This window comes from Podarcis raffonei, chromosome 7 (genome assembly GCF_027172205.1).
Source record: "Podarcis raffonei isolate rPodRaf1 chromosome 7, rPodRaf1.pri, whole genome shotgun sequence".
Lineage (NCBI taxonomy): Eukaryota > Metazoa > Chordata > Lepidosauria > Squamata > Lacertidae > Podarcis > Podarcis raffonei.
The window spans coordinates 72,737,030-72,763,814 of record NC_070608.1 but is presented as its reverse complement, the minus strand read 5'-3'; the positions used below and the strand labels follow the sequence as shown (position 1 = coordinate 72,763,814).

At 43.1% G+C, this 26,785-nt stretch overlaps 1 protein-coding gene across 8 annotated transcripts in view; it reads right to left on the bottom strand.

Annotated features, from left to right (window-relative positions):
- Positions 1–26,785, bottom strand: part of CDH10 (cadherin 10) — a 132,471-nt gene that overhangs the window by 6,601 nt on the left and 99,085 nt on the right. For 7 of the 8 annotated variants that reach the window (XM_053397105.1, XM_053397102.1, XM_053397103.1 and 4 more), the window contains exons 4-10: positions 22,609–22,728; positions 21,197–21,364; positions 13,597–13,784; positions 9,471–9,724; positions 5,027–5,163; positions 4,265–4,386; positions 142–250 (exon numbers count right to left, since the gene is read on the bottom strand). In XM_053397105.1, the coding sequence (XP_053253080.1) occupies positions 142–250; positions 4,265–4,386; positions 5,027–5,163; positions 9,471–9,724; positions 13,597–13,784; positions 21,197–21,364; positions 22,609–22,728 (1,098 nt within the window). The remainder of the gene's footprint in view (positions 1–141; positions 251–4,264; positions 4,387–5,026; positions 5,164–9,470; positions 9,725–13,596; positions 13,785–21,196; positions 21,365–22,608; positions 22,729–26,785) is intronic. The other variant, XM_053397107.1, reaches the window with a different exon arrangement.

Here is a 26,785-nt window from a genome sequence, read left to right as displayed (position 1 = left end):
TTGAAAATGAGTTGAAACATGTCTTTATTTCTATGCCGTGCTTCTGAATCCAGTTACCCAACTACACAAAAATGGGAATACTCCAGAAATGTGCATGAAGAATCACTCATCTCACATCCCGAGATGTCTTATTCATTATACCTTCATTGTCCTGGACTGTGAAATTTGGATTAACAGCGGCTAAACTGAAGAAAAACTTTTGTCCTCCGAGGGGATCATCTTTGTCAACTGCACTTATGGTTTGTATTAGCTGCAGAGAAGGGCAAGGAAAAACAAGTTGACATTTGTGAGAAGGTTGTCTGAGTGCTCAGAGAAGTACAAGTGGCCTTGAAGGACGCTTTCAAAATATGTTTCTGTGTTTGCATGGTACGTAACATTTATCCACCCCAAACAACACAGTAAAGTCAAATGCACATTACATTGTTTACTTGGTTTTTTTTTATTCCCCAGAGCTTTAGTAGGCAACTGGAGGCCCAGGGGCCAAATCTGGCTTCAGAAAACTTTGCATTTTGCCCCATATCCTTTATGGTCCCCCCCCCCGCCAACACACTATTATTCATTTGAGCTGCTTTCTTCCAAAATGAGATATAGGCAAATAACTCTTTAATCTATCTTCCTGCAGGAGGAACACGTAAGACACGTTTGGATAGTTTATCCTTGCCCCATCTCCCACAATGTTATGCCTTTCAACTCCTCTGCACAAGAAAACAGATGGGAAAATGTAGTGGGGATGCCTAAGGGAAGGACTTGGGCTACCATGATTCATCTTTATGCAAATCAACTTCAGATTTATCTTAACTATGATTTACTGAAACAAACCAACTTCAAACTGTGATTTATGAAGCCAACCTGTTTCAACGAGCCATAAACTGAGATTAATCACAGTTTAGGCTTCACATGTAACACTAAATGGTGGTAAAATGAAAATTTCCTCTCTCCTCCTTGCGGCTGCATTGAAAAAGGAGAGGGAAAGCGAGAGTAAATGAAATCAAGCCTTAGTCACATAATAATAAACCATGGTTGGATGTTCTATTCAAATGATTTTGTTATGTCAGAACCTAAACAAACTGCAATTAATCTTAATTGTGAATTAGGGAAACAAGCCAACTTTAAACATTGGTTTTCAATTCTGGTTTGTCCCCCTATACCATACTTGAGGTTCAGCTAACCACAGTTTCCGGTTCATACATAATTATAAACCATGGTTAACTCAAATCAGAAGCAAAAGTTTCTGGCCTTTTTGCAACCCCAGCAATGGAACTCAATGGGTGATATTGGGCCAATAGCTGTCTTTCAGCCTAATTTAGCACATAGGATTGCTGTGAAGATAAAATGAAGAGAGGGAGAATCATGTGTGCCACTTTGTGCTCCTTAGAGGCGAGAAAGGATAGAAAAGTAAAAAAATAAATGCATAACTCCCAACTAAATCAATATGGAAGAGGAAATTAAAAAGTCTTTGCCTATTTATCCATTTGGGAAGAATGCAGTTGTGGACACAGTCAAATTTTACAGACTCTTTAGCCTTTGTTCAGTTCAAAATATGAAATCTGTTGAAAATTAGTTGTAAACCAGAAAAATCAAAAAGTTTCTTTCTGCCCTGCACAGGTATTTGACTTGCAATTTGTTTTGTAGCCTGGTCATGTGTATCGAATTCAGCAGGCATGGCATAAACTTATGACCTCAAATGTGGCATGGGAAGTAATGTAAATACATTTAAATCTTACTCTATTTGTCACCCTATATCTGAGAGCTTATATTGGGGTTTGGCTAAAGCAGCAGTTCTCAACCTATGGGTCCCCAGATGTTGTTGGACTACAACTCCCATCATCCCTGAGCTCTGGCTTTGCTAGCTGGGGGTGATGGGGGTTGTAGTCTAACAACATCTGGGGACTCACAGGTTGAGAAAGGCTGGGCTAAAGTAATCCAAGGTGCTACCCGAGATGTTGATGGCTCGGGGATGCAGTCTGTTCTCACTACACGTGAACTCAGGGGCAATGTGTCCCTTTTCACCATCTGAGGTGAAATGAGAAAGTGCTGCTCTCTGCCCCCCCCATGCCATTGTGCCCCACCCCCTATTTCCACCATTGCCGGGGAGTGTTCCCACTCTAGCCAAACTTGGCAAGAGTTGAGGCGTCCCTCAAAACATTGCCTCTTGTCTTCTCCACACAGGGGCAGGGGGAAAGATGAGCAGCAAAACTGTGCACATGGATGCCTCCTTCTCACCAGTGAGAAGTGGGTGTTCCACCACCAGCACCAGCGGTGACACAGGTGGGACAATGCCATGTGCTTCCACCACCTGAAGCGGGTGCTTTCTCATTGGTGGACTGACTCCGGGTTGAGTAAAAAGGGAGATGGTTGCTCTTTCTGGCTTCAGGGTGCTGCTAAAGTCACATGACATCACCCCGAGGACAGAGAGTGTGGGACCATTTTTTTCCTGTCCCCAACCTGCCTGCTGCTCTTTCTGCATGGGGAGTGGGTGGCCGGCTAATAATAATAATAATAATAATAATAATAATAATAATAATAATAATTTATTTATTCCCCAGCCACTCTGGGCGGCTTCCAACAGAACATTAAAATACAATAACCTATTAAACATTAAAAGCTTCCCTAAACAGGGCTGCCTTCAGATGATATTACAGTGCATGCCTTAGCTGCTGATAGAAAGTGCCTGGCAGCGTAAATGAAAATGGCGAGTCGAGGGAGAAGTTTGTCAAATTCCCCCTCACCCTTTCTGAGTAGAAAATTTTGGCTCAGCCTCCGATAGAAGTAAACCCTGTGGAAGGATGGAGCACAAAATCTTCCCTTAGATACTCCTCTGCTCCCCTCTGACACAAAACATACCGTATTTTTCGCCCTATAGGACGCACCGTCCCATAAGGCGCACCTAGTTTTTTTGGGGGGAAATAAAGGGAAAAAAATTATTTCCCCTCCCCAGGTGCGGGGCTGGGGCGGGGGAAGCCCGAGCTTCCCCCGACCCCAGCCCCCAGAACAGGCAAATCTCTGCAAGCAGCGGGAGCCCAGCGCAGGGCTCCCACGCCTTGCGGAGAGGTGCGCAAAGTCTGGCCATGCTGATCTCAGCGCGCCCAGCCTGCGTCATGCAGGCAACTCTCCGCAAGCAGTGGGAGCCCAGCGCAGGGCTCCCGCACCTTGCGGAGAGGTGCGCGAAGTCTGGGGGCGCTGGGCTCAGCGCGCCCAGCCTTCGGCATGCAGGCAACTCTCTTCAGTGAAAGCCTGCATTCCCCCCATAGGACGCACACACATTTCCCCTTCATTTTTGGAGGGGGAAAAGTGCATCCTATGGGGCGAAAAATACGGTAATCGAAGCAATGTCACAGTATTCTCCCTGCCAATTCTGGCAAACCCTTTAAAAAATCTTCCTCCCTAAAGGTGAGGATGTGTGCCCCTCCATCACCCCCACAAAAGTGGAAAAGCAGTTTGGGGGAAGGAGTGATTTGAGCAGAAAAACAGCAGGAAGTGAAAGAGTTAAGGTGCCCCTGTCCTCTCACTCTTCCCATTTTCTTTCTCCTCAGGAGGCACAATTGTGAGTTGCAAGAAGCCCTAATGGCCGGTACTTTGCCGCTCTTGAAGGCAAAGTCATTTCACATTGATCCGAGTACAGTTCAAAGCATCTCCTAAAGAGGCAAAGCAAAGCAAATGTTTGTCCTTCGGATGCAAACAACTTTTTATGCTGTTGTGTGATTTGCCCACAGAAAGCCTTTTGAGATAAAAACCGGCATTTGCATAAAAATAGAAGGCTGACAGTGATGTTTTAGAACACTATCCATGTCAAGTCAAAGCGCAATTGAGTTATGTAGCAAAGGATGCTTAAAAAATGATTACAAATTACTGTTTGTAACATATAACACTTTCCTCCATGAAGGCGGCACTGAATGCAATTAAGAGGGTGTTTTTTTAAGGACAAATCCGAGAAAACAACTGAAGAGAAACTGTTTTCTTTTGGGGGGTGGGGGGAGGGAGAAAGGAGCTTGATGTCTTCGGAGCATAAAGCTTCCTTTTGTGGATCTGCAAGAAAGTCATTTGGTAATTTACATGTTGATGTAGCTGGGAAGCATTGCTGTACAAGGCTGGAGTCTGATTTGCTGGCAGCCATTTTCCCCCTTTTCATGTTAAGTTCCCCAAACTGCTCTCAAAAGCAATCTTTCACTCTTAAGGAATAGACACATTATTGTAAATGAATGACTTGGTGCCTGTTCCCATAACAGAACCAAATAGCTTTAAACATTTCCATAAATTGACTTACTTGGCCCGCTCTCGCATTTTCACAGACAAAAGTATCATAGAACACAGCAAACTGTGGTGCGTTGTCGTTCACATCCAATATCCGAACGTAAACAGAAACGCGAGTCATCTCTTTGGGGTTATCTGTCAAAGCAGGGGGGAAATCAGTAATCTTTTTAAAAAATAGATTCTCTTTTCTATCAGAACTAAACTAGAAGGCCATGGATACATGGCACTTTAAGAACAAAAATGGGGGAAAAACCCCCAGCAGTTTCACTATATGAATTTCTACCAGCTAAGGCAGAATCTTCGATGCCACAACTTCAACACACAGAATTATAGATGACTAAACTAGGAGGTCCTTTAATGTGTTACTCATACTTTTTGAGGGACAGTCTCACCCTTAGGGGACCCTCTGACAGCATCTGTAGGATGTGGGATCTGCTGCAATCCATGCTCCTCTCACGCCACTCTGCTCACACAATTGGTATGGGGTGGGGGCCTACACCATAGCTCCTTCCCAGACCAGCATTGACCCTCCCCTAAACAGAAGCAATTCTGACATGGTGAGAAGCTCCTAAGAGCCTACCTACATGGACTTCTCCAGTGTGGGTCTACCAGTGTCATGAAGGAACGCAGACTGCATCAGCTCCCACATGCTGAAGCTTAACATTGCATGAGGTACTGGGTCTTCCACATAAATCGAAAGAAAAATAATTTTGCACAATATTCTCTTCTCATGCAAACATGAAGAAAACACTTGCATCAATAGCAATGAGCTTACTGATTTCAGCTGCTATCACACTAAGATTGTGCCACTGTGATATTTCTCGGTCAAGCATCTTGGAAGTATAAATAGATCCATTTCCAGAATGTATGTTGAAGATTCGGTCAAGGTCAGTGTGGCGATCCAAAGAAAACCTAAATTGGATCAAGTAGAGAAAGATTTGCCAACTGCACATGCACCACTTTCATCTTCCTATAAGAAACAGCCATTCCAAATCAGTGTTCAGACAGATGTTGCGTCACTAGAGACGTGGAGCCATTGGGAAGCTCATGATCCAAATTTTATTCAGACCTATCTCTTCCCAAGATTCTTAAGAAATCATTAAAATCTCTCTGCACCCCCCCCCCATGAGAGTTCCTGAAGCCATTTTGCATGATGGATCATGGACTTGGTGATACAGAAGCACTTCCAATTCTCACTTGTCTATTCTCATGTGTGAAGAAGAAGAACCATGAGGAATGGAGCAGCCCCACAGGCGGCCATCAGAAATGCCTCTGAAATGTTACTGAGTCTATGTTCCCTTTGCTGAAAAAGTATCCAGCTCATTGACATGTGATACATAAATTGCAGTGCTGGGCTCAACTTCTACTGCAGTGATATGTCTGTCTTTGTTCTCTCCTCCTCATCATCTCTTGAACTGACTGTGGTAATTTCCTCCTCAATGTTATTTGCTTTCTTAATCTTTGCTCCCTTTCATTCTCTTCTCTTTTGGTGACAGATCCCTGTTTACCCTAAACAACAGAAACCCAGTTCCATATAGCCTGTGCACCTTTGGGTTCTGGAGTGTGCATGTGCTTTTAAGATGGAGGCCTTCCCCATTCTTGATGTTGGCCTTTCTAATAAAGGTTCCATACAAAATGTTCAGAGTATCAATGCCTCAGAGTTGCACTTCCATGAAGAAAGCAACCCAAAGAAGGCGCCAGCATTGTCAGTATGAAAAAGAATTATTGCTCCGTTTGCCGAGGCAGAAAAGATGTGTGCAAGCCTGTGTGCCAAAGACTTGTGTTAGCATAAATATATATAATCATCACTGAGGAAAATTCATAGTTAATCTCTGCTTTTTTATATGTACAGTGTTGCTGCATCAAGTGTTTTCTGTATTCTGTAAAAAGGCAGCTCTGGCAGAACTGTAAGAACCAACTACTGTGCTTTAATAAGCAAAAAGGTAACTTTTCTTTCCCTGTGAACTGAACAAGATAAATACAGTCATTTACCTTTATTAGCTCTATTATCTCTGTGGTCCAAAAATATTTAATTAGAATGGTACAATGTAACCCTGCTGCTCCTTCCTCAAACCCCAGATAATTTCATGGAAAACTGCAAAAATTGTAGGGACAGTTCCCCCCCCCCCCGTCCATTACTATCAATAGTTCTAGTTAATTATTCACCTGCAGCTTATTTCACAGAAAACAGGTGATTTGGCCATACTGAACAATGGATTGCAACTGACATCAGTGTCAATGTTTCCTCTTCATTATCTTCTCACAAACCAGCTATTTATTTTGGCATGGCCGGATTGTGTTGGGTAGGGGTAAGGGGTGTGTTGGCAGGGAATAATTATTGTTAAATTCTTTGGATGCGAAGACCTACCTTACTATATAATAAAAGCGCAAAGCTGTCAACATGCAACCTCCTCCATTGGAGGATTTGTCCTGCTGCACCACAGTCCTGGATGTGCATGAAATCAGGGAACCCGCGATGATATTCTGGAAAGTTGTTTTTCACTTTGTTCTCTATGCATTTGGACAGCTCTTAAGATAACATAACAAAGTTTTGCACAATAGCTCCAGAGATTACGGAGCAAGTGTTTGTCTATGTTCGGAGGAAAATCGAATGCCATTTTAAATCAAGATGGCAGACTGCACCTTTCAAAACTGCAGTGATTTTTCTTTTGGTTTCTTGGTGCCTGCCATTAAGCCTCTCCTCCTTACAGAGGGGAGGAGTTGTGAGCAGGAGCCGTTTCCCGCGTTGGCAGGGGGCGTTCCAGCCCCTGCCCAGCTGGCCTGGCCTGGCTGCCATGCCACATCCCCAGGCAGCCAACCAATCAGATGGAGGCTTGGGGGTGGGGTTTTGCTGCTCACATGTGGCCGCGGCAGCACTTCCTTTTCATTCCACTGCAGGTTTTCATCGGATCAAGACCTCTGGAGGAGCTTGTTGTTTTTCGGCTGGTTTGGGAGTGTGGCCAGCGAGAGCCAGGAGGAGCCATTCCTGCAGGGAAGCAGGGGCTCAAGTATTTTGTCTTGGCAGCAGATTTCTGAGTGGAGTGCCTCAAGGGAAGCAGAATCATCAGTGGTTTGGAGACCGTGAGGTTTAGAGACTGGCTGGGGGGGGGGGGAGTTGCTTTGCATTTTCTGTGGGTTTCTGTTGCTTTATCCCCTCTGGGTTGAACTGGCAAATTGGCACCGGCCACTTGGTTTTTCGCCTACCTCGTAGCAAATCGTCACAACTTTTAGGTATAGGCGGTTAGGCATTGGAATATGTGTATTGGAGGGCAGGGTGTGGCCACCACCTTCCCCTCTACTTTATGGGTATTCCGGTAAAGGAATCCGGCGGTCATGGATCCTGTCTGATGCCCTTGCTTATGGCTAGGGCCATGGCACGACCCCCGGTGGCATTAGGGGGAGCTTTCAGTTGTATTTGCATCAATAGGCTCCTCCCACTGGTGGTTAACCCTTGTTAGACTCACCACTCCCTGAGGGGGTGGAGTCACGCTCTGTTATTTTATCCAATGCCTAAGCCAATACCTCTCACATGCTGTAATCAATAAAGTTGTGACCTTTTTTTAGCCCATTAACCTAATATACTGTGTCCATGTGTCTTTCTTATCCCCAAGTGGGTGGTGGGTCCTTGAATCACAACTTAGAAATTATTTCTTCTTGTGGATTCCTAAATAGTGACTCTGGATAGCTGGATTTGAGGAAAGAGGTTTTTTTCCCCTTTTCTTTTCCTAGGAAAAACATCAGGTAATATATTCCTATAGAAATATTAACTGGTTTTCTGATGCCATATCCAAGCTTGCCGAATACATTTGCCAGTACTTGTTTGCCCATTTTTTCTGCCGTACATTCACATCTTTCATTAACTGTTGCTGAAATTCCTATTGTCATTCCAATAAATATCCAAACTGCATGGACAGACATTAATAAAGCTGTCATATAATGGAAAGTATAGAACGGGATGAGAGATGAGCTTATGCCAATACAGAGCTCCAAGTCTTGGCATGGCCAGCTAACCTTCCTTTTTAGCTCATGTTTGGCTTATGCTATTGTCAAATATGACTGAAATTGACGAAGAAGCCAAACCAGAGTTCTCGTTACTTCTTGGTTGTATAAATATCACATATAAACAGTTGAGGAGGAGAAGTAAAATAGCATGATTCTGAAAACAAAACAAATCCATAGAGCTGAACCAAATATTCATATAATGCTCCATTGTTCTCTGAACATTCATTGAATATGTAATAGCTGCAAAATGATATCTAACAATTGATTTTGAGATGTGTTTTCAATAATTACAACAGTATTTGGCAGTAGATGGTATGCTATACTTAACTCTTGGACTGCATTTGAAAATTGATATGCTATGACATAGGTTGAGTTTGGACACGCATATCTGCTTAATAAGCTGAAATATCAGTGAATTGATTAGATGTGTTTATGGGTCTTTGCTCCTGTTTTTACTTGAGGAATGGAATGAAGAAACCAGCAACTCTTCCATTAACTGTAGTTGCCTGGTAACAGCTTCATTATAAGCCAGGACAATATACCGTGATTTGGTTGAAAACCTAGCATGTCCTGAAACTGTTAACTATGGTTTTCCAATTAGTAAAAAATGGGAAATAATGAAAGATTTCATTGTTTGCTCCCACTGCGAAACGGACATTCTAACTCACCCATTTTGAGATTTCATATTTGATGTTTGCCAAAACATTTGAATGTCAATTTTAGATTTAAAGTTGCATAGTCAATTTCAAAATTCTGTGTTTCAAGTTTAGATTTTTGGGGGTAACATTTTGGCTCTACAAAATAAGCTTCTGGGGGTGGGAATGACATGATGTTGTTTTGCCTTGTGTAGAGAGTGAGATATATACCTATAAACTAGTTTTTTTGGCCAAAAGTAAGTATCTGTCCCTAATAGTATCAGAGCAGAGACAGAGCTACTGTTTCATGACAAAAATGAGAGACAGAAAGTCACAACATTGCCTTGAAGTTTCATACTCTGGCCTGATAGGCTTCTGAGAGTGTCATTCTACATGATCAAAACAATCTTCTTCAAGACTATAGTATCACTCAGTCCAGGATAGAATACCTTAGATAGTCTTCTTTGTCAAGTACCTCATGCCTACATTTCTATGCATCTCACCAGTCAGAGTAACAACATCAGCTGAAATAACTAGATATAGAGATGTTATCAGTCTAGGGTTTTTGATCCTGGCCTTTACCTGATAGGACCTGCAGCAGAATCTGGATCTCGGGCCATCACAGTGCCTATGATTGTGCCCACCTCAATATCTTCATGGATCTCAAAAAGGTAAGAGGATCTGCTGAAAATGGGAGGCTCGTCCACATCTTCCACTGATATTTTCACAGTGGTTGTATCTTTGAAAGGTCCGAGGTAATAAAATCGCGGGTCGACATATAGATTCTCTGCCTCTACTTTCAAAGTATATAGCCTTCGATTCTCATAGTCCAGTGGCTGTAAGACAACATAGGGATGGAACAAACTCAATAACACAATGACACAACAATATGTTAGGTGTCAGAAAGTCACATTGTGAAAAGTGGGATAGCATAGCAAGCACCATTTGCCATTTATGTAATGGCAGCAATATCCCAGGTACCAAAGCACATACAATAATGACATATTCCAAGATACATATTGCTTGCTTTATGGTGTCGCACAGGCGTGGCTAACATGTGCCACCCCAAAATGTTGGGATACACCTGATTGTTGACCATGGGTTGGATGGGAGTTTAAAGTCCCGGATGTAGTGGGTTAAGTGTTGGGTCTCTATCCTGCTTTTGCCATGGACAAGTAGTCATGCATAGCAACTAGTGACTCTAGATGGGGAGGGCAAACACACATTTAGTCAATTTAATGAGGACTGGGTGATCATGCAACTGAGAATAGGATTGCACATGTGCACTGGAAGGCTTCTCTTGAATACTGATTTCTCTTGAAGAACTGGAACGCTGGGGTTAGACTGGTAGGGCTAGCCCAGCCATTAGGCAGATTTAAACATGCAGCTCAGATACATCCCGGTTCTTCCCCCTGAGCCATTCCCCTCTGTCAGATGACAGAGTTGTCCATGCGCAAGGCCTGTCCTAATTAGCCAGTTGGCTCTCACATATTGGAAAGAGATTTTCCACTGTCGTGCTTCTGTATATGAAATGGTGAGAGGGCACCATCTTGTCACTAGGCAAAGCAGTGGCAGACTTTGGGCTCTCAAATTTCAGCAGCACCTTTTGGAACGCTAACATTTGGTGGTGCCCACCACCTCTCACAGTCCGTTCTGCAGCATCACTGTGGTGTCCTTTGCAGTGTTCTGCCCAGCGCCACCGTACCGACAACATCACCCTAAAACCAACTCTGGGAAAGAGTGAATAGGCCCTCTTCTCCTCCTCCCCACTTGCCATCTCCCTGTGGACACAACCTGCATCACTGCTCAGAAGAAGAAAGCAATTTGAGTGGAGACTGCTATTCCTTTCCCTTGCTTTTGGAACTGCTCGCAGAAGAAGCAGAGGGTTCTGGGATGTGGCCGTAAGCCTCCTGCTGGGATCTGAGTAGTTGCCCAATGGTGCCAGTCCTGAACTTGGCACTGAATCAGACTCTTCTTCCAATTGGGGGAAAGGATGGGTGTGCATTGTGGGGAAGATGTCCACGACTAGAACAGTTGCCTGGCCACTGAATCAGCTACTCATGTCCTCCTTGCCCTCAATAGTACCGCAGCTGAAGCAGGAGCACTGCATAATTGTTCAGACCATGAACTGGCACCCACACTGTGGAGAATGCACATGTGCCAAAATGTTATGATCCAGTTTAGTACCTAGGGATTTGTTTTCCCCAGCCATTTGCCAAGAAAGTTTGAAATGAGTGTCTCAAATGCAATTTGAGAAGAAGCAGATCTACACATCATTGCATCAGATCAGAGGTGGTGACATGACTGAATGCCATTACACCTGGAAAACTTGATTCCAGAGAAAAGGATTCAAGCTTTCCTTTTGATATGCTAGCTTTGAAAGTGCAGGGTTCCTCCCTCCCCACTGGCAAATAATTTTAGAAACACTGTCCTCAATGAAATGACCTGGTCTAGTTTTATCAGCATATCTGCTGTTTTTGTGACCTTGGATTCATTGGGCAAGTCACTACTTCCTAACTACCTTCTAATGCAATGGAGTGGTTGTGACTATGCAATGAGACAATCCCATCCATGCCTGTATGAATCAAATTGTCAGAAGGATTTGATGTAAAAACAAATACTTCACTTGACTCTTCTGTCTTCAGCTCTCAAGTGCATACGCAAGTAGCGAATCTTTAGGTAATAGCAGTTTCCATGCAAAATCCAGGGTCTCATCATCAGCACCATATCAAGCAGTTTTATAGTCCACAACATTGGTCAAGTGACCACCATAAGGCTAATTGGCTAATTTTATGAATATATATATATATATATATATATATCCTGAATTTAGATTATCTTATGGAAAATCTGTGCATAACCTGGTTCATTTACATTGCATTTCATGAATCTGACATCAGTGAAATTTTGGCAAAATATATGTGACATTTTGTCAGCAAGTGCTTTTTAAAGGGAGAAGATGAAAAGTTTGGAGTTATAATTAGAATACTTCTTTTTTTGGGGGGGGTGGATAGACAAGAGATTCCATTCTCCGATTTCTCTGTGACTGCAGATGAAAAGTGCTAGCTAATTAATGATTTCCAGGGAATGAACAAGCTGAGAGAAAGTGCAGCTTGTCTGACATTGGAGCAAAGCTTCATTAGCATGCACAATATAACAGAGAGATATCAAAAGGTGGACCCAAAATGGATTCTGGAGACATTTTTGAATTTATTTCCCCTCAAATCTTTAAAGTTAAATTAGTGCTCATGAAGGATGCCAGACTGTCTTGGCGCTTAAATCTTCTATTTACTCTGAAGTTATATTACGTTGGCAACAGACACTCCCTTCCCGCATTATTGAGACTCTCCTCCCTCCATCTTAACCTTGTTCTCAAGGAGAACTTTACGTTGTACATGCTAATTATGTCTCAGATATATTCTCAGGTTTTCAAACTGCCAAAGGTACTGCACCTCAATGCAACAATCTGTCTTCCGAATAGATACTGAGAGGGTGACACAGAATAGCTATGTGGACACCCATTCATTGTGGCTATGCAGGACCTTAACCCCTTGAGAAACTGCTCTGGAACTATGAAAATTCTGTTGGCTTACCACAAATCTCTAAGGCACTTCCTCTCAAATTTTCCCTGAATTTTGCTTTGGCAAAATATGACAACAGCTCTAATGATGACGGCCTTTCCTCTTTTGATGCAAATATGAAATACTTTGCATTTGGGTCCACTCTTCTACCTCTGAATGCATTACTGTTAAAATATTTTTCCTACAATAAGCAACCTTTGCTAAATTGAAAGGTATGGCAAATAACTTATGGTTACCAGACGTCCCCGTTTCCTGGGGATAGTCCCCAGATTCACAAAATCCCTCCCTGGAATGTCCCCGGATTTCATTTAATGTCCCTGGATTTATATTTTAAGTGTTCTGGATTTATTAGTCGGGAATGAATGTTGCGTGATTGGTTCAACGGCACAAGACACATCATATGGGGACTTCCGGTGAGGCAAAATGGCAGGCGCCACATCAGCAAGCAGCTCCTGAAGCCAGCCAGAGCCAACTGTGCTACCAGTCTGGCTCCGGGCTGCTGAGACTGCTGCTGCTGCTGCTGCTACTGCCAAGGGGGAACCGGGGACGCCTGGCACGTCCACTGGGGGAACCGTTGACACGCACACCCCACAACCCAAATCAAGCCAGGAGCGAGAGCACCCGGTTGACTGCCCAGCAGTGCTCCGGGGCCAGGAAAACCCTGGAGCCGACGCAGGGAGAAAGGGGAGAGGAGAAGGAGAAGGAAGAGAGAGAAAGAGGAAGGAGAAAAAAGAGGGGAGCCCTGACCTTGCCGCACTGCTGCAGGCGCCACCGCTGAGGAGGAGAGGTAGGAGAGCACCGGGAGGACAAGGACACGTGGCCGATTCCAGGCCTGACCTGAGCCTACTTCATGGCACCTAGCGCTCCAAGAGAGCAGGCCAGGACCCAGAGGAAGGTCTGGCGACAAAGGAGACCACAGAAGAGAAGTGTCCCCGGATTCTTTGAAAAAAATCTGATAACCTTAAAATAACTGCACAGCTATAACTGTGGAATCTAAAACAGAGCTACATGGCATTTCTGGACAACCAACAAACTTTTAATAATGGTTCCAACCCTGCAAAATATAAAATATAATTTCAAAGCTGATTATTTTAAAGCGCCCAGTAATTCATGGAGATAATACACACCTTTCGCACTGTTATAACTCCTTCCTGTGTCTCCTTCTGTGTAACAATGTCAAACATATCCCTTCCATCACCATCAATAATGCGGTATTCAAGTTCTGCGTTCCTCCCAATGTCTGCATCAGAGGCTTTTATGGTTCCAATGGCAGTGCCAACCGGGGAGGATTCTGGGATACGAAGGTGGACTGAGCCTGTAAAGAAGAAACAGTCAGAAATACATAAGCATTTGTTAGTTACAAATCATGCGGGATTAACAGCAGAATCCCATAATGTCTACCCAGAATCAGAAGAATATCCCACTGAATTCACTGGGGCTTACTCCAAGGTATAGGATTGCAGTTTCATGACTCCATAGCTTTAGCCATTAATTCAAGAAAGTAACACTTTGGGTTATACTGATTTCATTCAAGAGACATAACTTTGGAGAACCTTGTATGCGAGAAGGCTTATTCTATCTGTCCAACTTCCCAATGGGCTTTTCCAACAGCGAGCCCCTATCATAACATTAGGTTTGAACATTTAAAGTGGATTAAAGGGCTCTGCCACCCTACTGCAACAAATCCAGTTAAAAATGGACTTTTGCGGTTTGGAAAGTGATGTGAAATGTATTGCAAAGTGTGGAATGAGTGAATGATTAATGGAAGCCTTGAAGCAGGTCTTAGTTCTGGAACATTAGTTTTTCACACCAGAATTTATCCTATATATGCCAGTCTTTCTCATTTTGAAGTTGACTGAATCCACGAAGTCATGCCTTTAATCCAGCAAGCCTGTCTTATTTGAAGTTCACTTTCAAACATGGCATTAAAGCACTTTTAACAAAGGAGGAGCAGATGAGTTGCCCAACAGCACCAACAGTTGCTTGGCTGCAGGTAAAATTTCACCTAATTATGTGTATATTCAAACACATACACATGCTTCCAAAAATGCTCCCCAGTTATGTTTAACATTGATGCTGGAAAACAGTTCTCATGTCTTTGGGAGCTTCCCGTAAGTGTGAATAAGCCTTCCTCATTGATATTAATATTACAGCATTCTGATAATAACTGCATAAGAGGTGTTCAATTTCATTAGTACCCTTGATACATGGTCAAGTCAGCAAATCAGATAAGAGATAAGAGCAGTTTAGTGTACAATTTCACATTTGACATGAATTTTATTGATTCCTCTTTTAAGAAAGAATCAATAAGGCCTTCAGCACCTCCATGAATCAAGCACTTTTTAGGCCCTTTCATGAACCCATTAGTTTTGTTACTTTTAACGTGATATAAGTCTCATTAATAAAGAGTCTGTCAAGGGAAAGGGGAGGAATGCTTAATAAAAAAAGACAACCCATTGCAGAAGGAGGGAGTTTGGGTTATGTATGCATCTGTAGATATAAATTTGCTCTGAAGGGACTTAGCAAACATCCTCTACAGTAGATGGAAGGAGCGTGTGACCAAAATAACAATGGAAATGAAATGAAATACAGGAAATCTATTTAGAACAGAGAGTGAACCTTCAGCTGATAACATACTGATGTCTAGAATACTGTATTATTCGCTTTCATACGAATCACAATCCCAGTACCAAAACATATGCGGGGAAATACTAAATAAGCTATGTCAATCAGTCAGAAGAAAACATTGTTTTCATAGGAACTAAGCAGACTTTCCTCTGAAAACAATGTACACTGCAACAATTTTTTAAAAAATCAAAATGCTCATGGTTAAAGGGTTATGATTGCAGCTATGCAGATTACGGGACGCGGGTGGGGCTGTGGGCAAAAGCCTCAGCGCCTAGGGCTTGCCGATCGAAAGGTCGGCGGTTCGAATCCCCACGGCGGGGTGCGCTCCCGTTGCTCGGTCCCAGCGCCTGCCAATCTAGCAGTTCGAAAGCACCCCCGGGTGCAAGTAGATAAATAGAGACCGCTTACTAGCGGGAAGGTAAACGGCGTTTCCATGTGTGGCTCTGGCTCGCCAGAGCAGCTTCGTCACGCTGGCCACGTGACCCAGATGTGTCTGCGGACAGCGCTGGCCCCCGGCCTCTTGAGTGAGATGGGCGCACAACCCTAGAGTCTGACAAGACTGGTCCGTGTACGGGCAGGGGTACCTTTACCTTTACCTATGCAGATTACAGTTTACTTTCCATTAAGTTGTAGGAAAACTTGATTACAATAAGATCAGAAAGCTGAAACATTATCCCACTTAACCTCCCCCCCCCCCTTTTCTGCTGCCGGTGCTTAAAATTGGTCTAAACATATTGCCTGCATTCTATATGCACATTTTATGTGAACTGTGCAGAAGTAGCAAATGGATTCTCTCTCTGTGTGCATGGAGAACCAATAACATGGCATGTGCCATTCCCACATCTTGTCACCGATAGACAAGTCAGCCTTCAGAGATGAAGCACACATTACTAAGATGAAAATGGTAAAGGACCCCTGGATGGTTAAGTCCAGTCAAAGGCGACTATGGGTTTGTCACACTCATCTCACTTTCAGGCCGAGGGAGCCGGTGTTTGTCCACAGACAGCTATTCCGGGTCATGTGGCCAGCATGACTAAACCGCTTCTGGCACAACAGAACACACAGCAATACCTATTTATCTACTTGCACTGGTGTGCTTTTGAACTGCTAGGTTGCCAGGAGCTGGGACAGAGCAACAGGAGCTCACCCCATCGTGGGGATTCAAAATGCCAACCTTCTGATCGGCAAGCTCAGTGGTTTAGACCACAGTGCCACCTGCGTCTTTACTATTGCCTCCTGGTTGTAGACATGCCCCATCCAGTGAGCAGCATTTAGAAGTACTTATCTAGTGACACCATCACCATCAGGTTGACCATCTCCATGCCTCAAGTTGACCCTCCTGGAAAATGTCTGGGCCTATGCTCACCTGTTGAGTACATGCAAATAGTATGTGCCTTGCCACAGGGACCATGTATGATAGCATTGCTGGGATAACCCTGGTCTGTGGCTCCAACTCTTAGATATCTTCCAGATTAGCCATCCCAATCAGAATTGCCACCCTGTGTTCATTCACATATGGACACAGACACTGTTCTTGCAAAATCTTTATCGACTCTTTTCTGTATTGCATTCCGGTTGTTGTTGTTGTTGTTGTTTTCAGCCCTGACTCGTGGCAATTTTTGTATAATTTAAACAAAATTTGAAAAATTCCTTCCAGTAGAGACCAACTAAGTTTGTTATTGGTATAAGCTTTCGGGTGCATGCACACTTTTTCTGAAGACCAATCTGAAGAAGTGTGCATGCACACGAAAGCTTATATCAATAACAAACTTAGTTGGTCTCTAAGGTGCTACTGGAATAATTTTTTTTTATTTTGTTTTGACTACGGCAGACCAACATGGCTACCAACCTGTATAATTTAAAATGCAGTTACCACTCCAACCTGTCCAATGTGGACAAGGAAAGCACTGTCAAGTCTTTAAGTTACTTGTTGGCAGTTCAATGATAAGTAAAGAGCCAAGTCTTTATCAAGAGGAAACAATACAAATATGTAAGACCATTCAATGGCAAACTTTTAAATACATTAGAAAGGAACTTTGCTGAGTGGAACTTACTTGTAGATAACAGTACAGAAAGGGTCTTTGACATAGAGAATTACATTGCGGCATTATACACCATGACAGTGTGTAAACTCTATTCCCTCGTATGTTATTGCAGTGGTGCAGAACCTGCTATTCTGTGGCTTGATCTTGACACTGGAACGGGAAGATCTGGACCTTCCTTTCCTATCAGATGCACCCTTCCTTCTAAAGCTTCTGAACAAGAGTCAAAGTCAATGTTACCATAGTAATCTCAGATTCTTGTATTCCTTTTGACACTTGGGAGCAATAATAACTCAATTTAAACAAGCAAAATCATTCAACTGATAATGGTGAAATAATGGGTACTGCAAAAATCAGCCACCTTTGGTATGTTATCAAAGGGTTGCAGAAGAATGTGACGGCACCAAACAAATGGAAAACACAAAGGAAACTGTTTCTCGATACCGAGAGTTTTCAGTCTCTCTAAAATATGCTTTCTGGGGGGGGGGGGGGGAGAGAAAGATTCAATATATTACAAAATACAAACTCCCTCTGTTTTCCTTGTGCTTTTTCAATACAGTCATACCTTGGGTTACAGACACTTCAGGTTGCGTTTTTTCAGGTTACGGACCGCCGAAACCCAGAAGTACCGGAACGGGTTACTTCCAGGTTTTGACGATTGCGCATGAGCAGAAGCACTAAATCACAACCCGCACATGTGCAGAAGCGCCGCTGCAGGTTACGAACACTTCGAGCTGTGAATGTGCATCCTGCACGGATCACGTTCAAAACCTGAGCATCCACTGTATAGACAATGTTATTCAGGAGGCATTTTTAAGCCTGGTTGTCATTGTTTTCTTAAAAAAAAAAAACAACCCTTGGTAGCTCAGGAGGCAGGGTTTAAAAAATTGAGTAGTACTTTCACTAATGTGCTTTTAGTAACATTTATTTACTTTAATTCAGTATGCATATGTTAGGCCTCCAACAATATTTTTAAAAGGGGTTCTCTTTTCCAGATATTTCACCGAAGAAGGATTGAACAGGCCTTTTGCGGATTAATAAATATGTCAATACAAATATTCCAGGCACCTCTCTTTTACGTTATGGTATGCTAAGACTGAATATCACCTCACACAACTTGCAGCAGATCTTAAAGTTGTTAAAAATAATGACACATAGAATTTGCATCCATGGGACAGCTGGAGGTGGGGGCTATGCTCCTATTTCTTCCTCTCTCAGGCTATGTGTCTCTCTCTGTGCATGAGTCCATCTACAAAGTTAATAAGTCAAAAGAATTATTCTAGAGAGTGCAAGTCTAACCAAAATTGACATGTGGATGCTAAGTTCAAATGAGAATATGTGTGTGTGTGTGCAAGTGTGTCTGTGTAGAGGAGGGAGGTTTGAAATGTCCATTGAAGTCTATGTTTGACCATGACATGAACCTCAATATTACCACGGGCCTTTCCTCGCAACTTGAGCCAATGCATAGTAAAAGCTGCACAGAATTGGATGGATGCTCAGCCATGGCACTGGTGCTTCCAGGGCAGTGCCTTGCACATCGGGGCCCAGATCCGATCGCCTGGGTGGTGCTCAGTAATTTTCAAAAAAAGCATATGGCGAGAGAGATGGCAAGCAAGTTAAGAGAGTGTGAGAGGAGTTCTGTGCAGTTCAGTAGGCCAGATACATGCCTTTATCCTGCTGCGTGTTGTGTGTATGTCTGTAACCTCATTGACTTTAGCACAGTAACCTGATTATTTACTAGGTCGGAAGCACATACAGCAGAATGTGCCCTCCACACCCATCTTCCTGGCTTGGGCACGACATCTTCATCCATGCCCCAACTAGCGTGCTGCTGCGATGTCACGATGCTGGGGCCAATTTGGTGCCCCTGCCTGCCACAATGGCTTCTCATGCAAAGTCATTGTATGATTAATAAAGGTGCAATTTCCTCCTTTGCATCCAATCACCCTATTCTGGAAAAGTCATTTTTGTCATATCTATTTCTTTAGTATGGAGTCTAGTGAAGAGCTTACAAATTAAAATAAATTTAAAAGTTTGTGTTGTTTAGTCTAATCGGAGGAATTAATCTGCTGAGCATAGGAATTGTGGTGCTCTGTATGTTATCTTCTTTCTTTCCTCCTCCTCCTCCTCCTCCTCCTCCTCCTCCTCCTCCTCCTCCTCCGCCTCCTCCTCTCCCCCCCCCTTCTTCTTCTTTAAAAAAGCTTTTAAACTGTAATCCAGCTTGGTGTTAGAACCGCTTTGACCTAGTAAAAAGGTAAAGGTAAAGGACCCCTGACAGTTAAGTCCAGTCGCGAACGACTCTGGGGTTGCAGAGCTCATCTCACTTTACTGTCCAAGGGAGCCGATGTTTGTCCACAGACAGTTTTTCCAGGTCATGTGGCCAGCATGACTAAGCTGCTTCTGGCGAACCAGAGCAATGCACAGAAATGCCGTTTACCTTCCCGCCAGAGCGTTACCTATTTATCTACTTGTACTTTGAAGTGCTTTTGAACTGCTAGGTTGGCAGGAGCTGGGACCGAGCAATGGGAGCTCACATCGTTGCAGGGATTTGAACCGCTGACCTTCTGTTCGGCAAGCCCTAGGCTCAGTGGTTTAGACCACAGCGCCACCCGCGTCCCTTTTGGCCTAGTAAAAGGTAAAGGTAAAGGTACCCCTGCCCTTACAGGCCAGTCGTGTCCGACTCTAGGGTTGTGCGCCCATCTCACTTAAGAGGCCGGGGGCCAGCGCTGTCCGGAGACACTTCCGGGTCACGTGGCCAGCATGACGAAGCTGCTCTGGCGAGCCAGCACCAGCGCAGCACACGGAAACGCCGTTTACCTTCCCGCTATAAAGCGGTACCTATTTATCTACTTGCACTTAAGGGTGCTTTCAAACTGCTAGGTGGGCAGGAGCTGGGACCGAAAGACGGGAGCTCACCCCGCATCGGGGATTCGAACCACCGACCATGCGATCGGCAAGTCCTAGGCACTGAGATTTTACCCACAGCGCCACCCACTAGTAATGATGCTCAAATTCAGGAGTCATGACCCATCTTGTAATGACCCATCTTGGTGCCATTCGATTGCAATTCTCCACTTTCCATGGCAAAGGACAGGGTTGTAGGAATGATAGGGAGAGCTAGTTTGGTGGGCTTCAGCAGCTTTCAAGACCTCGTCTTTTAAGGTATTGTTGGGCCTGGATACTTCTGAGTCTTCTCAGAAACAGCCCGTTGCTTCAGGGGAGCCCAGGAAATGGAGTTTCCAATGCTTCTCTGCTTAACAGATTGACAGGTGTGAGTTTCTCAAGTTCTTCCATAGGAATTAACTGAATCCAGCAGCAACCAGGCCTTACATATGCAGTTTCTGAAGCCCCCCATACCAACCCATTGGTGGGAAGGGCTTGGGTTCAGCTTCAAGGGCTTGATTTTTCCAAACTTCCTTGGGGAAAGCTCTGAAGTAAAATCCACAAGCTCTTCTTGAGACCAGAAAGCATGGGAAAACTTCAACAAATTGCATTGCCATTGCAAAGGGGCTTTTCCACCGGTACTCATGCCTCCGTGATTTCAATAGGCTTAAAATGCACATAACTGTGAAGTGGATAGCCTTGTATTTACAAAGTTCCTTAGCTTTTTAAAAAGCAGCTTCTGCCCTCAGGTTAGATGTGTCCTGCTTCAGCATTTAATCAGGGAGTTCATTGTACTCACCCCTTCCACTCTTTTTTTGTTTTGTTAATTCAATTGATAAAATTATCAATCTCCAGGTCGCAGGAAAGGATGATTCATTCTTAAAGCTGTGCTTATTTCCCCCTCCCCTTCTCGATTCCCACCTTCACCCCAAATACCAAGAAATATTGTGGGGTTCCTGCAACTGTGTCTGCTGCTGCCCCTCCCCCAAACAAGGATGTCCCCATTTCATTTAATTTTTGTTTTTAATAACAGCGAATAAATCCATGTATAAGCCTTGTGTTCGAGTGTGTGCCCCATAATCTAGATTTGCTTTAAATTAAACCAGATGGCAGTCGCCTCACTCTTTTATTCTGATGCTTTTGTAGTACAGAAGGGCTATTAAAGGAAGCTTACTCTGGGGGAATCGAGGCGGATTGTCGTTGACATCAGTCAGGGTGATGTTGACTGTTGTGGTCCCCGATAATCCACCCATCTGGCCTCCCATGTCTTTTGCCTGAATGACAACTTGGTACTGCTCTCGGTTTTCCCTGTTCATGTTTGGTAGAGCTGTCCTGATGATGCCTTGGAAGAAAACAAGCAAGCATTTGTTAACATTGCTGGCATTCCCTTTGCACGGCAAGTCACACACACAAACACACAAATAATGTACCCATTATAACATTGAGAGGGTATGTTTTAAAATATCAGGAATAGTTCAGCAAAAGATTGGCCAACACGGTGAGAGATCAAAAGCAAGACGTAGAGAAAAATCTATATATTAGTGGGTACAAAACTCTTTGCATGTATTATTATTATTATTATTATTATTATTATTATTATTATTATTATTATACTGCCCTTTCTCCAAAGATCCTAGGGCAGTGTCTAACATTAAGAACATAATTCAAGAATCATAATTCATGCAATATTATTATTAGTACTAGTGTTTCCTCAATTTATATAATGCCCTTTAACCAAAGATCCTAGGGCAGTGTTTAAGATTAAGAACATAATTCAAGCAGCATAATTCATGCATTATTATTATTATTATTATTATTATTATTATTATTTATTTCATTTTATATACTGCCCTTTAACCGAAGATCCCAGCACAGTGTTTAACATTAAGAACATAATTCATGCAGCATAATAATAAAAACATAATCATAAAATAATCATAATAACAGCCTCCACCCCATGTTTAACAGGCCATAGCTTATTTAATGGCCAATGGCCTGGGTAGAGAGGAATGTTTTTGGCTGGCACGTAAAGACATGAAATGATGGCACCAAGCAGTCTCTTTGGAGAGAGCATTTCATTGATGGGGAGCCACCACAGAAAATGCCTGTTCTCATGTTGTCACTCTCCAAACCTTTCAGGGAGGGGGGACATATAAGCTAGAACAGTGGTACCTCGGTTTTCGAACCCAACCACCGATCCGATTTACTAGTTCAGTAAATGCGGATGACATTTTACACAGGAGAGCATTAAAAAACAACCCACTCCTTCCTTGCTTATAAATCTGAAGTGGTACAGTCCAGAAATCTACCACCTCTCGCTGTATACTATATATAAATTAGCTCTTACATTGCATCCCCTATATTTTCCCCACCCCCTTTCTGTTTTCAAAGTAGAAAATTAATACATCCAGGGTTTATTCAGATTACAGTCATCAAATTTGCATTTTAACACTTCTCACACTTCAGAGTTTCTGAAGTTACCAGAATATGGCATGCAGCTATAGGTACTCTGCTTCACTGAGTGACTGGCAAAAAGGCATTTGAGTCCTTCTTGAAATATAGAAAAATAGCAACAGCATCCCTGACCTGTTTCTGGCTCCACGGAGAAATATGGTTGGCCTTGAAGTATGCTATAGATGATTCTGGCACTGTTGCCATAGGAAGGGTCATCCGCATCAGTGGCTGTAACTTGCACAACAGAAGTACCTATTCAAATAAAACATAGTTCCGTCATCTCGGATGCTGAAAGCATTATACACTGCTTCAAAGTAGCCCTATTAACAACTCCAATTTTCTGTTCTGCCTCTGGAATCTCTTGTCATAGAAGCCCACATTTTAAAACAAAGAATCTTGGGTGGAGAGTCAAGGACATCTGGGTACCAATTTATATCATCAGTGCCTCTGCATGATGCCCGGTGGGTCATGGATGCTCCAAGATCCTCAAAACATGGAGGCTAGCAAAGGGCTAAATCAACACAGTTTTGAGCTGCAGGACTCAAGGTTACCCAGATGCCTCTCCCTGCATAAATTAACTCCTGAAACGCCCCCTCCTTGCATGAATTAGTTGAGTGACACTAATTTCCCTTGTAAATACTGAACAGAGTTTCAAGGCTGTATTTCATTTCACATTGACAAAAATATATCATGGTGTGAGCAAAATAAAAATGGGTTCAGACACTACTGGTGGCCGACCATGGGGGACTCAAATTTCAGTGGTGTGTTGTGCAATACCAAATCTACACACACACATCCCGGCTTCTCATGATCCATTCTAAATAATAACTGTGGCAACTCTTGCAGTGCCCCTGAGCTTTGGCACCCAGTGTGACAGAACCTGATATGCTCCCCTATATCCACATATGATACCATCACCCGCATACAGAAAAGAAGGTTCTTGTTTTCAGTTCTAGGCGGTTTTCCCTGATTATAATATATAGGGGGAACTCAGTCCTGAAGGAGCGTCTCCACCTCTATTGTTCAGCCTGGACACTGAGGTCCAGCTCCAAGGTCCTTCTGGAGGTTCCCTCACTGCGAGAAGTGAGGTTACAGGGAACCAGGCAGAAGGCCTTCTCAATTGTGGTGCCCGCCCTGTGGAATGCCCTCCCATCAGATCTCAAGGAAATACACAACTATATGACTTTTGGAAGACATCTGAAATCTGCCCTGTTTAGAGAAATTTTTAATGTTTGATGTTTTATTGTGTTTTAATATTCTGTTGGGAGCCGCCCAGAGTGGATGGGGAAACCCAGCCAGATGGGCAGGGAATAATTAATAAATTATTATTATTATTACTACTATTATTATTATGGCACCTCTTTTTCTAGAAAGATAGCACTTTTGGTATGTACTTTAGGCGTCCCTCTGCCTACAAAACTAGTATGTCACAGAGAATTCCAGGACAGAAGTCTCTGTCCTGGTTTCCTAGGTAGAGGATTTTTTAAAAATTATTTTGTACATTCAGTCATCTGCAGCCCCACCTGATGTCGGAAGTGGTAAAGGAATGTAGGGATCTTCCTTACCCTTGCATGCTCACCATATATTTGGGACTTCCATTGCTGACTGGAGCTGCAGTTGTAGCACAAAAGATCTAGAACCTACCAGGTTGGGGAAAGTAATGGAAGTTACACTGCTCCAGAGAGCTCTCTCTTTTCTAGATACCCAGAACTGAACTTGGGGACCTTTTAGATGCAAAGCACATTCTCCAGCACTGACCTACAGTGATTTCTGCTGAAGGGCCTTATGCAAGTTTGCTACCTTAGTGAGACGCAAGCCATGATGATTCTGATGGAAAGAAGTTGTGCCCCTCCTTTTGTTGTTCTTGCTATTCAGCAAGAATTAGCCTTCTAAATTCCAGCTCAAGGCTATCCGCTTTTCTCCATCATTTATACTGTGCCTTGTGAAATCACTGTTCGTGTTTCTTTAAAAGAAAACCTCTTCAGCATCTTCCTTGGAGGTTAATACGAAAGAAAAATGGGGTAGTATCTAAACGTTCCCAAATCCGCCGCTGAACAGTGCATCGTATTTCTTCCCTCTTACAATGACTGTGATTTTGCCTTATGTGGTAGAGTAGACATTTTAACGAGGAGATTGAATTAGTGGCCACAAATGCGAAGTTACCGTGCTAATGCTTGCATGTGTTTCTTTATTTCCCCCTGTGGGATTTGAATGCTGAATGTAGTCTTTTCACACATTATGTGACAGCAAATCTGGGTTTGCCAAAAGATTTTGCATTCAATAGGGAGCTGCAGCACATTCGGGCTCTCGGCTGACTGTGCCTGTAAGGTAGATGGTTGTTTCAGTCACACATAAGTTTTGTGGGTATGAATCAGCCCTCAGTCAGTCTCCAAGACTTTATTCTCATTGTAGAGAATGAGGCATCCCTTCCTCATGTGTAACCTTGTGTATACTTGCTGAGAACGGTGCAGACATGGATTGATGAACTTTGCTCTTTTTATTGCAATTTGTGCCCATATATGAAATATACTGAAGATCAGGTAACATGCAGTTTCCTTATAAATAGTAGAAAACAGTAATGAGTTCCATATAAATGCTATTATTTTAAGTACAGTGCTACCTCGGTTTTTGAATGTCTCGGAAGTCGAACGTTTCAGTTTTCGAACGCCGAAAACCTGGAAGTAGCTGATTCAATTTTTGAACACTTTTCGGAAGTCAAACGTTCATGCCACATGAGTTTCCCATAAGTAAATGCTTCTGGAAGTAAATGCTTCGGTTTTCAAACGTTTTGGAAGTCAAACAGTCTTCCGGAATGGATTACGTTCGAAAACCAAGGTACTACTGTATAGATTTAGAATTTGATTCAGAAGGCAAAAATAGTTGTCCCTGGGGATGCAACATGGCTACAAAAAACTATAGGCCCATGTCTCCTCATTCTCTCTTCCTCTCTTTGTGGGATATGACATCATAGAATCATAGAGCTGGAAGGGACCCCTAGCGTCATCTAGTCCAACCCCCTGCAATGCAGGAATCTCAGCTAAAGCATCCATGACAGATGGCCCTCCAATATGTGTTTAAAAACCTCCAAGGAAGGAGAGTCCACAACCTCCAGAGGAAGACCATTCCACTGTCGAACAGCTGTTACTATCAGAAAGTTTCTCCTGTTGCTTAGTCAGAATCTCCTTTGTATTTTCCTGCTTCCACTCCTCTTCACTGGTTGATCTTTGTGGGTAAAATTAGTGATGGTACCACATCATATCTGACACATGGCCAGGGAAGCAGGGGGAGGAAAAGATGGAGGACTACTACTTTTGATGGCTCTTTTGTGTCTGAGGAAAGGCTGTGACTCAGTTGCAGAGCATGTGTTCTGCATGCAGAAGGTCACAGCTTAAACCCCTGGCATCTTTGAAATATTGTGTTTTAATGTTGTAACCTGCCTTGGGACCTTCGGGTGAAGGGCAGGCAATTAGTGAGCTAACAATATTGTTGGAGCAGGACTTTGGGGCAAATGTCCAGGGTTTCACTCATCACAATACACTAGGGCTGCCATGTTCCAAACAGTGAAAATCCATGCTAAAATGTCTTGGGTAAGGCAAAACAGATTTGCAGCGATAAATGATTTGGGTAAGAGAAAAAGGTCAAAGAAAGCGAATTATAAGTAATTGAGATTAGGGGTTGCTAAAAAAATTTAAAATGGGGATGCAGAAAAGGGAGGCATGGGGAAGTCGATGAAATTGGGTTTAAGAAAGAAAGGTTTTGAAATTATACATGTTTATATGTTTGTTTGTCTTTGTATTGTAAGTTGTGATGTGTTATAATTTATGTTGGAAAATCAATAAAAATTTATTGAAAAGAAAAGAAAAGAAAATCCAGACAGAAAAGTTGCTGAGCTTTTTTGGCAAAGTTGTTGAGCTTCTTTAAGTTTTGCCTAAAATTGCTGAGCTTTTTGGGCAAAATCGCAAAAACAAAGGCCAGGAAATCGGGGGGAAATGAAACTTCCAACATGGGCTGCCATGTGTCCAGGTGTTCCCAGACATTGGACTGATTTCCACCTCCACACTGCTGCCAACTGCACTATTCCAGATATGTCCAGACACATGGCAACCCTAAAATATGCAGGACTCCCAAAATAAAGCAGGACACTACACTCTGGGGAAGAAACCTCTGTAAAACAGGTAAATCTGAAGACTAAAATTACCTAACTGCATTGCCAAGTTCTGCTTATCCATCAGTCAATCTGCAATTGGTATTCAAGGTAGAAGGTATTTTTTCCTAAACTTTAGACTTGGGGTCTTTTGCAAAGAAGTCC